This window comes from Taudactylus pleione, unplaced genomic scaffold (assembly GCF_031769625.1).
Source record: "Taudactylus pleione unplaced genomic scaffold, aTauple2 ptg000138l, whole genome shotgun sequence".
In the NCBI taxonomy this organism is placed as follows: domain Eukaryota; kingdom Metazoa; phylum Chordata; class Amphibia; order Anura; family Myobatrachidae; genus Taudactylus; species Taudactylus pleione.
In genome coordinates, this window is record NW_028284540.1 from 16857411 (window position 1) to 16873900 (window position 16490).

The 16490-nt window shown below is 44.0% G+C and overlaps 1 protein-coding gene across 1 annotated transcript in view; it reads left to right on the top strand.

Annotated features, from left to right (window-relative positions):
• The window catches only part of SLC15A2 (solute carrier family 15 member 2), a 104317-nt gene that overhangs the window by 87491 nt on the left and 336 nt on the right, over positions 1-16490 (top strand). Inside the window, exons 20-22 of the mRNA XM_088473685.1 lie at positions 6428-6521; positions 13600-13752; positions 14417-14521. Coding sequence (XP_088329811.1) covers positions 6428-6521; positions 13600-13752; positions 14417-14521 — 352 coding nt within the window. The remainder of the gene's footprint in view (positions 1-6427; positions 6522-13599; positions 13753-14416; positions 14522-16490) is intronic.

Sequence of the window (16490 nt, forward strand, 5' to 3'; positions counted from 1 at the left end):
TCTGTTACTACTATGCACTGTATTACCTTCACCAATTTCTACTGCTGGTATAACTGATGGGATCCCTTCTGCTGATACAGCTGGTTGGATCACTTCCCTTTCTAGGTTTAGTGCTGTGTCTAACAGATTTACTGCATATGCAATGGCTGACATTTCAACAGGTTCATCATCTACACAAACATTTTCCTTATGGTTACTCAGGATAGGGTACAAATTACTTGTTACATTTTTATAATTTTTAGTTTCGGCTGTACCATCACCTTCAGCCACATAGGGTGGCGGAGGTGCACATGCGATATTACTTATACCCTTAGTGCCACTACCTTGCAGTGTGTGTACGCTACTTTGCGGCACGCACCTGACGCTGACTAGCGCCGCGTGCGCGCTCCCTTGAGGTGCGTGCACAACGCTGTTTTGCGTTACGTGCACACCCTTTTGCGTAGTGCTCACGACGCCACTTAGCAGCGCGAGCACACCACTCAACCACGTGTTCCCCTCATGCTGTCATAATTTTAAAAAATCATTATACTTTACACGTTTCTTTAGAGATTTTACCACACAGATGCCATCTCTAACATTATTCAACACCTCCACATCAAAACTGCCAATTTTAGGAAAAGGTTTCACACATCTCTTGGTCATCTTAACCCATACATCACAGTACGCACTTGCATACGCACCATACTTTGTATACATTATATGCCTTGCCGAACCTGTCGGCCCTTCCAAAAGCAGCACATCGTCGACCATTCCCAGCGTCTGCTTAGCACCCATCTGGGAAACACTAGGCAACTTATCGCTAGTGAATGTGGACTGGTGAATGATTCCTATGGAGCTACGTTCACGCACTCCTATCCCATTGTACACAACCGGCCCGCTAACTGTTATGGACGGCGCACACAACGAGGAACAGAATAATGTCTTATACAATTAAACTGTCTTTCCGGACACCTTTCAGCCCTTGTCCGATAGCTCACCCTTTTTGAGTACTCTCCCCTGTTAGAATTTAAGTGTTCCAATAACACTTACCCTTTCCAGTGATTTCCTCCACTACAACCCAAGTTACAATCATGGTCTACCCAACTGTGCGGTTTAGTCGCAGTGTCCAGAAAACCTAACTGATCAATGGGCTCTGCGATCACAATTGGGAGCCGAATTTTCGAAAACTTCTTGTTTTCTTCAAGGTACAAAATCCCTGTCCTTGCAATACACCAGCTATGTGTACACACAGTAGCTTTCTGCCTCGTCAAACACCGAGTCTTTAGGACCAACACATGGTACCTAGCATAGGCCCCACACACAGTAGTAGCCTCTATCACGTTACAATCACACATCTGCTTTCATACACCTTTAGTTTTCTGCGCAGAAACTAGACTTTTCGCTAATATGGCAGTATGATTCATAAGTTTTAAACAATGTAATCACACTATCAATACAACAATACTATCAGAACGATTGTTTGAACATGTGGCAGCAATACAGGAAACACGTATACATTATTGTGCGACTCGCACTCTAGCGCCAAGACAGACAATGAAAGAAACAAACTTTTCTTTCCTGCCCCAGGTCCTAGTCAGCGCTCCTTGAAATCACATAACAACGGATATCGGTTTCACAACACCAGATGGTGCAGGTTTCGAACACAGTGCATTCTTTCCTGCTTATGGCGCCTTCCACCCTTTGTTGTAAAACCGAGATCCATACGCTATAGTGCGACCTCTCGGTAGCGTGACCTCCAAACTACGAGCCCCCAACTATTGATACCCCTAAATCGCTAAACAGAAATAATTGCTTTCCAGACTTATATTGTGGTTCCAAAGCACAAAAGTTCTTATTGCAATAAAAAGAAAGTTACACGCTTTGATCTAACACAACCAGCGCAAAAGACAATAAAATACAAAGGTACAGCTGATACATATGCATACATACGCATGATGCGATCTCCTTGCCGATAGAACCGGAGATCTGCAAATAAACAGTGATTCAGAATGGTACCAAACATGACCTGTCTCCTAGTCTCTATACCTTAAACAGCATATACTTTACATTTTATAACATAAGTATTAGCTAATAAAACCTTTAACATTAAGCTTAATGCTTGGGAACCTTTTTATAAGAGATTGCATGTGTGAGTCGCTAGTATGCGTTGTGCGTCTATGTGTTTTGTGCTTATCTGTGCTTTGATAAACAGCGCAACTGCACGTTGTGCATCTTGTATATTTTATGTGTACTATTTAATGAGCGTATAGGTTTTGACAGGACTTTCAACAATAAGCGGTAGCAAAGCAGATGCATGACACTAATAATCAAATATAGCATCGTACACAATGGTTTTGTGCTGATGACGCAAGATGGCGTCGTCAGGGGCGACACAAAATGGTGTCACCAGATATTAATTTAAGATTGGTCTCAGCCAATCATCTGGCTTCGACAATATAGTATACTGTACATGATAATGTTAATTATATCAGTATTGTGCGGTGAGCCAGACACTGTGGGCCTCATTTAACAACAAGTTTTATCACTCAAAACGAGTGATTAAACTAGCTGTGTATGACAAATGGTGCTCCAGCCAATCAGCTCCCAACTGTCATTTTTCAAACAGATGACAGCTAGGAGCTGATTGGCTGGAGCACCATTATCATACGCAACAAGTTTTATCACTCGTTTTGAGTGATAAAACTCATTGATAAATGAGGCCTGCGGTATTGGTGTAACAAAACAATACAAATAGGCATACATGAAAACACAGAAATCCTGTTTATACTATTTATACTGATTCACCTAAATTACCTACAAATTGCACTGAATTATGCAAATCACCATCTCTACGGAAGAACTGGATCAAATCTTCGACCACAGCAGGGAATTGTGAACACTACACCTGCAAATCAAGGAATTCCCCAAGAAATTAGCACTTTACACCCTCTTATCTCGTTTTAATAATCTCACTTCGCAAAACCAATATTATTTTTAATCTAGAGTCCAATTTGAGTTTAGAGGGACGATTCATAACAATTTCCAATGGCCCCAGGTAAGTTCCGGAATTTACTTGCCATAATTTGCGATACAAATCTACTGGAGAAATTCATTATTTCTCTGTTACTGAGACAGCTGCCCCAAAAAGCAACTGTCCCACAAAGCCCTAACACTACCACTTTCACTGCTAATAGTAACTGCAAAAGTTTACACTGTCGGGTTCTGTCCTTAGGTCACAAATGTGCATTGCAAGGGCCGGAGGGGGCAGAGCAAAATGGAGGGAAAAAAAAATCAGTCAGCAAATGCTGAAATACTGTCCACACAGGGGTCATGTAGAACTGGATGTACTTCTTTGGTTTTTTTCTTTGGCACACAGCACGCACTTCTGTGCATGCACATCAAAATAGATATGTATACAGTATATCCCTATGTATATATTTTTGCCTCTTCTGATTTTTTAGACTGGATAGGCAGAATGTGAGAGGAAAATAGACACATAGGCCGAGCACAATAAGGGCTCTTTCATGCAATTGCGTAGGTGCTGGAGGGCGGCTACGACAAGACACAATGATGATGATGGCTATCACATCTGATTAGATAATTGCGGATTAACTTCTCCAACAGATATTTAATTCATTACAATTTATGCTATATAAAACAAACCCGTGGAGTTTTTTTTTAGATTACTTTATAGACAATTTTGATTGTATTTAATTTAATTTGTATGTATCTTATTATATGATATTCTGCTTTATATCATGTTTAGGATATTTCAGTACATTATTAATTATATTGTGTACAAATAGGGAAATGTAACTTTTACTACTTGCTCTCTTTACCACAAACTGCCATAATCTGTATGCAAGACTACGCTACTGTGATGCTCATGGGATGTAGTTGTCATTCCGGTGGTTGGGATGTCAGCGGTCAGAATCCCGGCGCCGGAATCCTGACAGTAGTCAGATTCCCGACCGCTGACATCCCAACAGTAAGTATTAGGGTTAGAGTTAGGCACTAGGAGGGAGTTAGGGTTAGGCTGGGTGGGGTGGGAAGTTAGGGTTAGGCTGCAGGGGTAGGATAAGGGTTAGGCTGCAGGAGGGGGGGGTTACAGTTAAGGGGCCTATCCATTACAGGACTTTGTGAACAATCCACAAAGTCATGTAATGGACAGGCTGCAAACGTCCAGCGACGCACATTCCCACGGATGACTTTTTGAAGACGTTTGTCGTTCCAACACGCTGGTCAATTTCTGCATATTGCTGAACAACTTTAGAGAGTCGTTCAGTGGATATGCAAATGACTTCTTTATTGAATATTCACTCCACTCATTAAAAATGTTCACTCCCGTGTCTCTTCAGCGACAATCCTTGGTCCTTGGTCTATAAAGAAATTGTTCACAAAAGTCTATCATGTCTGTGAAAGACATTAGCATGAAAGACTTTTTGTTGGCAGGAAAGTCTTTGGTCTTTCACAAAAAAAAATCTTCTAAAGGATAGGCCCCTTTAGGCTGCGGGAGGGGAGGGTTAGGGTACTTACATCAGGATGCTGCTGTCTGTTTTCTGACCGTCTGTATACTGTATATATAGTCCAGAACAACAAAATAGTGCATTCACCAGCTTATATCATCAGGAAGATAATTAGGTTTATTGAATTCACATTATCTTCACAAAAGAAAGTGTTCTCAGATAGAACCATCAGGTCACAGTATAAATAAAAATAAACATAAATAAGGCCCACTCTAGATACATCAGCGCCAAGCTGCTTTATGTGTCAAGAAATTCTACAGTCAGTGCGTACCCACTCAGTCCTATCCCCAGGTAGCCACTTCCAGTTTGCTCCGAATATAGACTAATTGCAGGTGTGCATTTCATTAGTATAGATATAACTAGCTGTGGATCTCAGCCCTCATTAGGCCACATAGTTGAGACCATAGAGCACCCCCTGGCCACACTTGATAAAGTTATAAACTTTGGAGAATAAACCTAAGACGTATGGAAACATTTACTATATACTGTTACCAGAGACCTGTGCGCAGTCTCCATCCGGGTCCCCTCCTCTTTCTAGCCGGTGGCACTAGTGAGTAGACTCTGGCGCTGCGACAGTCTACTGCGCTTGCGCAGGTCTGCAGCCATTTTCCCTGCAAGTGCTCTACTGCCCATGTGTAAATAGCTGACAAAATGGCCGCCGTGCCATTTTCCCCCTGATTTGTGCAGCACTGCCACTGCAGGACTCGAGAGAGAGACCTTTATTGATGATTTCTGAATGGATTCTCTGAAATCCAATGCATGCACTGTGATTGTCTTGATTCTCCAGTGACTGTCATTTATTCAATTATTAAATTAATCTACAGCAAACCTCTGACATTGTGATGAAATTGGCAGTCATTTCTCCTCTCTCTAAACATAACATTTTATTTCCCACAAATTTGCATGGTTAGAGGTGAGTGCAGCTTAAACATTTGTTACAATACTGATCAATTAACAGATCTCTATGGCAGAGGTTCCCAAACGTGGATATCTCTAAAACCTGAACTGTTGGGGAGCCTTGGGAACCTCGGCGAAAATGGACAACGTTATTCCAATCACAGTGGCTGTACTGCATTTTGGTCCATACAAATCCCTGGATAGTGTCTATAAAGTATATAAAGGTTGTATGTAAGAACACATATGGCGATCCTAGGAGCATATACCAAAATCTTATGGATAAAGTAAGGATTTATTTTTTTTGACAAGTAATATATTTTAATTGACATTACCACTAAATGAAATATAGTATCCCATTAACTAATGAACACATACCCAACAAACAACCCATCTCACATATTATACAGACTATACAGTCTATTCAATTAGGTGAAGATCGTATTCTGAAACGCGATCCCATTAAGATCCAGTTCACAAATCTTTGCTCGCCCACATAGAGGTGTGTACAAAGTCTGTGAGTTTGTCACAATTCCGGATGTACTGTATATGGAAAATATATGTGCACTCCTGCATCGCAATCTTTACTTGTATTGACCCTTATAGTTATTATTTTTGGGACAATAGTATAGGCCACGGGTTCTCAACTCGGTCCTCAGGATCCCAAACAGTGCATGTTTTCCTGGTCTCCTCACAGAATCACAAGCAAAATAATTAATTCTACCTGTGAATCTTTTCAAATGTGTCAGTGAGTAATGAATACACCTGTGCACCTGCTGGGTGACCTGGAAAACATGACCTGTGTGGGGTCCTGTGGACCGAGTTTGGTATAGGCCATTAGTTTGTAATTATACATTATTGTGGATTCTGCAATATACAGATGTTTACAGCACTGTGTAATTTGACATGTAAGATGCTAAAAGATATGAGAACATATTTCCAGATTCCTTTTTACAAGCTGCCATTATATATACATTATCCTTATACCACTTGTTCTTTATTTGAAGAATATAATTTTTTCTCATCAGGGCAAATTTAGAGGGAAAAATCAGCGGTAAAGTATACTCTATTAAACTTGGACTGTTGGATTTTGGGGGAGCGTACACAGCTGTACTGAGGAATGTAAGTAACGTTCTGCTTTCACCCCCACATAGGAATTTTATACTTTGATTAAAATGTATTTTATTAAAAATTATGGCTTAAAATCACTTTTCTTTCTGCAAATGTAGAGCAATGGTATAAGTCACATTGTTTAATTTCAGACAAGGGGGAAATTTAAGTTGTCTGGCTGGATGCAATGTGGCATCTCAGAATAGCACAACACGTCCGCCGGCATAGCAAGTTTTCCCTCGATGTCGGCACCACCGATAACTAGCATATATGTGTGCAGCGCACATTGAGGGAGTTGTACTGAGCATTGGAGAGAGATAAAGTACCAACCAATCAGCTCCTAACTGTCACTTTATAGGCTCTGTTTGAAAAATGACAGGAGCTGTTTGGCTGATACTTTATATCTCTCCACTTTATCTCTCTTCAAGGCTTAGTACATCTTCCCCATAGTCAGCAATTGAATTTCCCCTTAAGACAGTGAGGGGTCAATTCAATGGCAGACAATGAACATGACCTATTGCCCGCATATGCCGCACTTACAGTATTACAGAGAGTGTGTTTGTGTGTTTTAATATGCACCTTTATGGGGCTGTGAACAAAAATACACAATTTTGGGGTGAAGGTGGGCTTGGTGTGCAGTTGCTGGCGTTCCAACACTATTGCAGCGGCACATTACACAAATCGCCCGTAGGTCTTTCCTAACTGAATTGACCCCTATTTATATTCACAATTTTATAATAATGAATGTAAACATTTTCTATTTTATTTTTGAATTTTTTTAAATGATGCCATTTTCTGTGTATAGACAAGTTATAGTTTAAAAGTAACAGACTCACCACCTTAAATGGCCTGTTTAAAGCAGTGACAAGCACATAAAGAAGTGAGCACAGAACATATAAAAGGCAAAAACACATTAGCAAATTACAGCTTCTATTAACTAAAACACTGATACTCTCTACAGCAGGGGTTCCCAACCATGGTCCTCAAGGCACGCTAACAGTCAAGGTTTTGGTGACAGCCATACTTGAGCACAAGTGACTTAGGGCCTGATTCAGACCCACTCGCGAGCGGCTGTCCGCTCGCAAGTGGGTCGATGGTGTGCACTGCGCATGCGCACGACGGAGGGAGCTCCGTCGTGCGCATGCGCGAGACGCGATGAGCGAAGGACTTTCCTTCGCTCGTTGTGTCTGATCAAAGGGGGCGTGCTGTCGATGTTGATTGACAGCACGCCCCCTTTGGTGGGCGTGCCGGGGGCGTGCCTGCCAGACGGAGGCGTTCCCAAGGGAACGCCTACCGTCAGAAGCCGGCCCCACTGACATCACTAGTGATGTCAGTGGGAGTGATTTTGGCTCTGATAGAGCCAAAATCACTCCTGGCCTTGCGGTTGAGAAACTCAACCGCAGGCTTCTGCTCGCACTGGCGATAGTCGCGATGGTCAAGACCATCGCGACCATCATCCTGCACGCTATACGAGCGTCCAGGAGGACGCTCCATATTTATGGAGGTGGGCCCTGATTCAGAGCGAGCGCTCTGGTCAGAGCGTCCGGCTCTGAATCAGGGCCTTAATTAGTACCTCAGTTATTTTGATTTAACCATCTGTGCCAGTGGTCGAAGTGGGAATTTTGAAGTGGGGGTATGGAAAATTTGAAGACGTGGCAGTGGTTGAAATACAAACAATGTCTCAGTATAAATATGATCATGGCCACGCGTCACATGGGTACACAAAAGGGGTACATAAAGGTGTGGAGGCACACAGGGATGGTAGGGTACACATAGGAGGTGTGAGACACAGGGGTACAGGAATAATAGAATAATAACTGTAGAGTCTGGTATTACTCACCAGTTGCTTCTATAACAGAGCTGAGAAGGAGGCTGTCTAAAGGTGCCTACATACTACACGAGTCGCCCGATTTCGATGCATCGGAACGACAAATCGTGTAAAATATGTCCAAATAGTGAGTGTCCACTCACAATGCCGATGCACGGACCCGCTGGTCGTACATCGCATCTTCAGATCTTTCCTGCTGCAGGTAAGATTTGCCACTTTCATACACGATTTGGTGCAATAGATAGATTTTGTGCAATATAGATCTTTGGTCAGATTGGACACTTTTTAACACAATATCATGTCCTGGATGGGCTGGGAGCTGCCGAGGAGAGTTCAAGGGAAATCGCTCACGATATTGCATCGTGAGCACATCATCTAGTTTATAGGGACCTTAACTTGTAAAGTTGGAGTGGAAAGGGATCAATCCGGAGGAGTGGAGATGAGGAGGGGAGCAGTATGGGAGCAATTAAGAGGCCCCAGCAGCAGGAACGAGCTCCAGCCAGCCGCACAGTCACCAGGGGACGGGCGGCAGTAAAGTCACACACAGGCACCTAGGTGGTGGCATACAACAGGGCTCTGCAGCGTGACTGAGTGAGATATGGCTCAGGCAGCCGAAAAACAGTAACTGCGGCCAGTGGTGGAAGTTGTGAGTGGTAGTGCCCAGGTGCAAAAAATGCTTTGGGCCCCTCCCTTCTAGGCCAAACGCTAAATATACCACATGGTAGTGCGCCATGTGACCACCAAACAATACAGACAACGGTATACATTTAGGAAGCCGGTGGATGCAATGCCGACCGCTGGCTTCCAGACTACTTAATCCCGGCAAGGGTTAAATGACAGGCGTCTAAATCTAGACACCTGTCATTTTGCCGATGCCGGGAGACCGATGCCCAACATTCCTATCGAAGGGATGCAGGGGGCGGACAGCAGCGCGCGGGGGGGGGGTAGTTTTAGAGCTCCCGGGGGGGACTTAGGGTTAGGCACCCCCTCGGGAGGTTAGGTTGAGGCTAGGGGAAGGGGATGCGTTAGGCACCCCCGGGGGGTGCGTTAGGCACCCCCCCGAGGGACTTAGGTTTAGGCGGCGGGGAAGGGGGATTAGGTTTAGGCACTTAGAGGGGGGATTAGGGTTAGTAAAAGGTGGGGGGGAGGTTAGGGTTAGGGGGTAAAATTCGGCCGGCGGTGAATCAAACAGAATGCCAGACAACATCCCAGTGTCTAATAATAATCTGTGCCCCCTTTAATCAAATAATACTAATAATCTATGCTTCTTTTAATCAATTAATAATATGTTGCCCCCTTTAAACTGAGCAGTATCTGATTTCAGCACTTTTCTGATGCTCCACAGATGGGTCACTGGCAGAGGTTGACAGGCAGAGGCATTGGGTGACACGCAGAGGGTGATGGGGAGAGGCAGAGTTTGATAGTAAGAGGGTAACGGCAAAAGGTAGAGGGTGATGAGAAGAAGGTGTTGAGCAGAGGGTTATGAGAGAGGCACAGGGTGAAGAGCAGATGGTGATGGGCAGAGGTTAATGGCCAGTGGCAGAATGTGATGAACAGAGGGTAACGGTGAAAGTCAGAGGGTGATGAGCAGAGGGTGATAGGGAGAGGCAAAGGGTGACTGGGAAAGGCAGATGAACAGAAAGTGACAGACAGGGAGAGACAGAAGGTGAGGAGAGAGGGTGACAATACTGCAGTGTGTGTGACAAACAAAAACAATGGGGAAACAACAGAGTTGGATGAGAAGGTAGGGGAGGAATGGGATGTTATCGGATAATAGCTCACACCTTTGGTTTTGGGAGGTCACCAGTGTCCAGAGCCAGCTTACTGCACTGTATGATGTGCAGCCAAGGGATGTGGTCAGGTAGGCTTCCCAGGACCCTGATGACAATGCAGCGGCGGGGGCGCCGTTGCTCTCTGCAGCGCCAGTATAGAATCAGCAGTCAGTCACCAACTTGATCTGCCTGATGTCCCCCACACATGTACCGGCGGGTTACGGGGCTAGTCTGGCGCTACGGGACGTAGACTACAAAGTGGCAGCAGCAGCGAGTGATTCACCGCTTGCTGCAGTAAAGGATTAACACTCACCAGGAGGCGGAGCCGTCTCAGATCCTCATAGATTACCGGACTGCGCTGATTACACGTACAGGAGCAGCGGGAGTCAAGGACCAGCGGGTGGGGGGGCACAGCAGGCCACTTACTCCCCATGGGACCCATTGCAGAGTACACTTTCGGTAGTTTCGCACTTGAATGCGGTGACAGGGTGAGGGTCTTGTCACTGAGGCAGTCAGGGGAGTGGGAGACGGCGGCCGGGCAGCAGCACAGCAGAGCTCCGGGGTGTGCTCGAGTGAGACTCAAGCCACGCCTCCAATTTCAGCTCTGCAGGCATGAATCGTACTTAAAAAAAAAAATGTTCTGTGCTTGAAGTGCCGGTATGTCATACCGTTACATACCGGCACACTTCGAGCACTGATCTGTGCGCAATCATGGATATCACTAAAACCAGGACTATTAGTGTGCCTTGAGGACTGAGGACCTCATTCAGAGTTGGTCGTAAGCGGCCGCTCGGTCATACGCATCCGATGTTTCCAAACCACGCATGCGTACGGTTAGTTATGCGCATGTGCGTACGAGTCCTTGCGATCCAAAATGCTGGCGATCGTACGGCTTACGAGCAGGAAGTGGCTTCCGAGAGTTGATTGACATGAAAGGCCGTTTGTGTGTGTTGACGGGGGTGGTGGTCTAAAAACGCAGGCGCTCCTCACCGTTTTCAGGGCGTTTCAGGGGCGTACATAAATGTACTGATACGACTGACATAGAAGGCCGGAAGTAGTAAAACGCCACTCTGCGAGCAGGTTAGAGGTGTGGCTGATCGTACAGCTTGAGGTTGGGTATGTGCTCTCTCAAGCACCAGAGTACAATCGATACTATCGAATGTGACTGATGTTATGTTTGATGTTTCTATTTTGTGCCACACAATGCAAGCAGCTAATAATCGATTGATGAAGCTAATAACACTGCTAATTGGCTTGTAATTGATTCAGTTGCGTTAGCATTAGCAAATAATAAGAATAAATACATTTCATGGGGATGGCTTATTCTATGCGGTTTTTTGTTCATTTTTGGTTTAATTTGCACCCAACACAAGCAGCCACAACCATAAGAAGAAAATTAACATACAGCGACTGACAACAATTGACTCGATTGCTAACTGCTATAACTCGCTAGCTAGAGGAGGTACTTTGTGCATGTATGGGCGTCATTTTGGTTGCGATCGCCCGGCCGTCAATTGTTTTTTATTCTGATTCTCGATCGTTAGGTGTACTACCGAGTGGCCGCTTACGACCGACTCTGAATGAAGTCCTGAGGTTGGGAATCACTGCTCTACAGTAACTGCAACAGTATAATTATACCCCTTTTACACCGGAGCTAAAACCCGGGTTTTTGAAGGGTTAACCCGGGCAGCTCCCTGGTGTAAAAGGGGAGAGAGTTGGATCGCCGGGTCGAGTGACCCGGCAATCCAACCCAGGTAACTAGCAGGGTTTAACACGGGCGTAGCCCGTGAAACCCTGCTGTGAGAACAGCGCACTCCGGGTCACTATGACCTGGAGTGCGCTGCTAGCCGGCCGATTGGTCCGGCTTCAGTGGCGCTTGGAGATTACGTCATCTCCAAGCGACCACTTTCACTCCGCAAAAGCCGGGTCTATGTAGACCCGACTGCGGTGTGAGCGGCGCTGACTCGGGAATATCCCGAGTCGGCGCCGGCAAAATTCCGGGTCTGATCTGGATAGGAACTTTGGCCCTCATTCAGAGCCGTACGCTCTGAGCAGAGCGCACGCTCTGAATGAGGGCCGCCCTCCATGAAAATGGAGCGTCCTCCTGGACGCTCGTATAGCTGTGGGTCACCACCCACAGCCTATACGAGCGTGCATTTTGATGGCCGCGATGGTCGTGACCATCGCGACCATCGAAACTGCGAGCCGGAGCCTGCGGTTGAGGTTTTCAACCGCAAGCTCCGGAGTGATTTTGGCTCTATCAGAGCCAAAATCACTCCCACTGACATCACTAGTGATGTCAGTGGGCCGGCTTCTGACGGAGGCGTTCCCGTGGGAACGCCCCCGTCAGGGAGGCACGCCCCCGGCACGCCCACCAAAGGGGGCGTGCTGTCAATCAACATCGACAGCACGCCCCCTTTGATCAGACACAACGAGCGAAGGACTTTCCTTCGCTCGTCGCGTCTGGCGCATGCGCACGACGGAGCTCCCTCCGTCGTGCGCATGCTCAGTGAAGAACATCGACCCACTTGCGAGCGGACAGCCGCTCGCGAGTGGGTCTGAATCAGGCCCTTTGTTCCAACTCCGGGTCAGACCCGGAATTTATTTGGAAAAGGGGTATAAGTGAGCACTGACTGAATGGCACAGCTGTTTTGCCACCCATTGGCAACAGATGGTATTGCAGCAGTTATATAGTTTGTATATTTATTAATAATCTCCAGTTTCCCAAGTAATTGTTATTGATTATGGACATTCCAGGCACCGGTTACTCCCTCACCAGAACCATGACTTTTACTATGCCTTTCTTCTGGGTATCAGTATTTATATATTTTTTGCTGTTTGACATCTTGAATCCATATGTGGTAATTCGTTGGATTACTTGAAATTTTAGTTACATGAGGCAAGTTTGTTTGACCTCACCAAATTCTCTGCTTCTCCATGCTCAACCTACCCCTAATTCAGATTTTTACCTTTATATGGTCACAAAGCGCGATGACTAATATGCTTATAATGTACAGTAAGACATATACCTTACTATGTTATAAATTTAGATAACTAGGATTTACACACATTGCAGTGGTATTGCTGAATGGTACAACTTCTGTGCGTTACAGATTATTTATTATAGTCACGCCACAACTTTTCAGTGTTGAAATAAGAAAAGAGGCGCTAACCTTCTATATATTGTGGTATATCATTTTAGATGTAATAAAGTACACTTTTCCCATGATGGAAGCATATTAGAAACTAAGGGGCATAGGTATCAAAGCTTGATGTGAGATAAAATTGTGAGATATATATCACCAACCAATCAGCTTCTAACTTACATTTTGCAGGCTGTGTTTAATAAATGATAGTTGGAGCTGATTGGTTGGTGATATATATTTCACAATTTTATCTCACATCAAGTTTTGATACATATGCCCCTTAGCTCAATGTAAATATCGTGGTCATCAGCTCCTTCTGTATCTAACACACATTTCATTTACAGAGGGATGAAAGTAATCAGGAGATTGAGGCATTTGTGGTAGAAGACGTTCCTGCTAATAGTTTCCATGTTGCATGGCAGATACCACAGTATGTTCTACTGAGTGCCGGGGAAGTTATGTTCTCAATCACAGGCCTGGAGTTCTCCTATTCCCAGGTAATGTCCTACAGTGTTATCAAATCAACAATTCTTAGAGAAGCAGAAAACACTGCCCAATGCAAAAGAATGGTAGGGATGTATAATGTGAAGTATTTCAGGACATACACAATATTACTTTGATAGTATACATATAGAATACACAAAATAATCGTGTATTTACATCCTAGCCAAGTATAGCCTTCAACTATATAGTATACAGTGTGTATGACTCATTGATTAGCTGGTGGTCATAAGTTACACTGTATCTTTATTTGTATTTTTTTGAACATTACTCCTTATCTCGGGGTTGGCATTTGTAATCCCATCCCAGTATAAGGTATTGCTTAACTACAAATTGGATTTCATGTAGTTATAATTATCCACCATTGGTTCTTTATTAGACTTTGTTTTGGGATTTCAAATGTCTAAGATGTTTGTGAACAGACTTGTACCTGGCATGCACAATTCACAATATTCTTAATTAAATTGACAGCAACTACTTGTCGTAACTGCAAGTAGGAAAATACATGAAAATAAATGAATATGAAGCCACGTCTTTAGTGCATTGCCCTATGCTGGTCATATCAGTCTGAATAAATAACATTGTGCTTTACACCTCCAGGCATTGCCCTATGCTGGTCATATCAGTCTGAATAAATAACATTGTGCTTTACACCTCCAGGCTCCAGCTAGCATGAAGTCTGTTCTGCAGGCCGGGTGGCTTCTCACCATAGCCTTCGGCAATGTGATTGTGCTGATTGTGGCACAGGCAGGAACACTGGAGCAGGTATGAAGTTATAACACAGAAGTGACATGTTTATAGGTAACAGTGACAGAAAAAGTATATTCATCCTCACGAGATGTAGTTATGAGACCGGCGGCCACAAGGGGCCAAGCCCCCACAGTACCTGGGCCAGTCCCTGCTCTTGATGGCTCTGGAAAGAGCCTGCATTTGTCTGAATTAATGCATAATATGAACAGGTGAAAATGATCCGCAAAGATGGTAATGTAGCATCCATCAGTCAGCAATGTCTGCAGATGCATCAGGGGTTCTAATGCGTGCCAGCTGAAAACATCCCACACCATAACAGAGCCACAGAAGCCCTGGACTGTCCCTTGTTGGCATGCGGAGTCCATTGCCTTGTGTGTTTATTCACACGCGTAATCATCCATCTGCCCAATGCAGTTGCAACCTCTACTTCTCAGACCAGGCTGCACATTTCCAGACATCTTGCATCTAGTGGCAGTGTTCACGAGCCCAGGCAATGCACAGAGCCATGGGGACAGCAATGGGACCAGAGTGGGCTGTTGGCTCCTGTACCCCATAGAAGAAGAGAACATTGCACTGATGTTACTTGTGGTTCCACAGTCGTCCGGAGTTTTTGTCGGCCACAGTGCTGTCACATGCAGAATTTCTTTCTTGTTGTTGTGTAGCCGCAGTACACCCTTGAAATTGTTGCACATGTGTATACAAATTTCGATTTTGGAAATTAAGTATCCCATCTCTGAGGCACTTACTATGAAGCCTTGTTCACAGTCACTTAAATCATGATAGCTGCCATCTTTACTGCAAATGATACAACAACGTAGTACAGAGATATCAGCCTTTATATAGTACTTCAATTGTGGAAAATACCATTTAATGCAGGGGTGTGGTTGCATGTACTGGAAATGGAAGTGGCTGACCCCGTTTTCCTGGTACATGAGTGTATTTACCCTATCTGTATCCGTATGATACTGCAGAACTCTGTGGCACCCTATAAATAAATGCTAAAAATAATAATAATAAAATAATCACTGATGCCAAATAATAATTTATATAGATAAATAAAATAACTATGTAATAAATATATTTAGCATTGCCTCTCACTTAGGCACATCTCAACTATAAATATGGTTGCAAACAATGCACAACTTAGCACTTGAATGGCAAGCATATAACTTGCACATACTGTACTTTGTATAAGCACAAAAAATACATGTATAAAACACACAAAGTCAGACGTAACTTTAGCCATAAACATGTGAGCAGGTCACAATTGCATCCTTGCACCCTTACTGTGCTGCATTAACGTGTGAGCTCCCCTGTTCCAGTAAGAGACCACAAGTGTTAGATACATCCAGCTTAAAATACAGTAATATATGTAGCAAGACATTTTACAGGGCATGCAAAATTATGTTAGGCAAATACACTCATATTCAGTCTTATATCACCACCTGTATAGTGACCAGTGATATGGGGTCTGCATGTAGTGGTGCCCAAAACTGGGTCCATGCCACATTTTGTATACTATAGACTTTGGGGGAGATTTATCAAATCTCGGAGAGAGATAAAGTGAAGAAGTTGCTCATAGCATAACTGTCATTTTTCTAGCACAGCCTGTAAAATTACAGAAGCTGATTGGTTGGTATGGGCAATTACTGTCTCTAAGATTTGATAAATCTCCTTCTATGTATTATATAGCAGTCATTACGATATTATGTTTATTTCATATTAATCTTAATAATACTTTCTGTGCAGCATAGATATAATTAGAATGCTATCTGCACTGTTAGACACTCTCGCTCTCTGCATTGCATCATTATACTTTAGCTGTTTCAAATAACAAATGTTCATCTATTTCATTGGCTGTGTAAAACCGCACCTCCTAAGACGCTGCCTCAGTCTGCCTCACCATAATCACCACCTCACAGCATCCTCTGTTTATTTCACATACAGAATATGACGTAATAGATCAGTGTCTCTCTATTTGCAT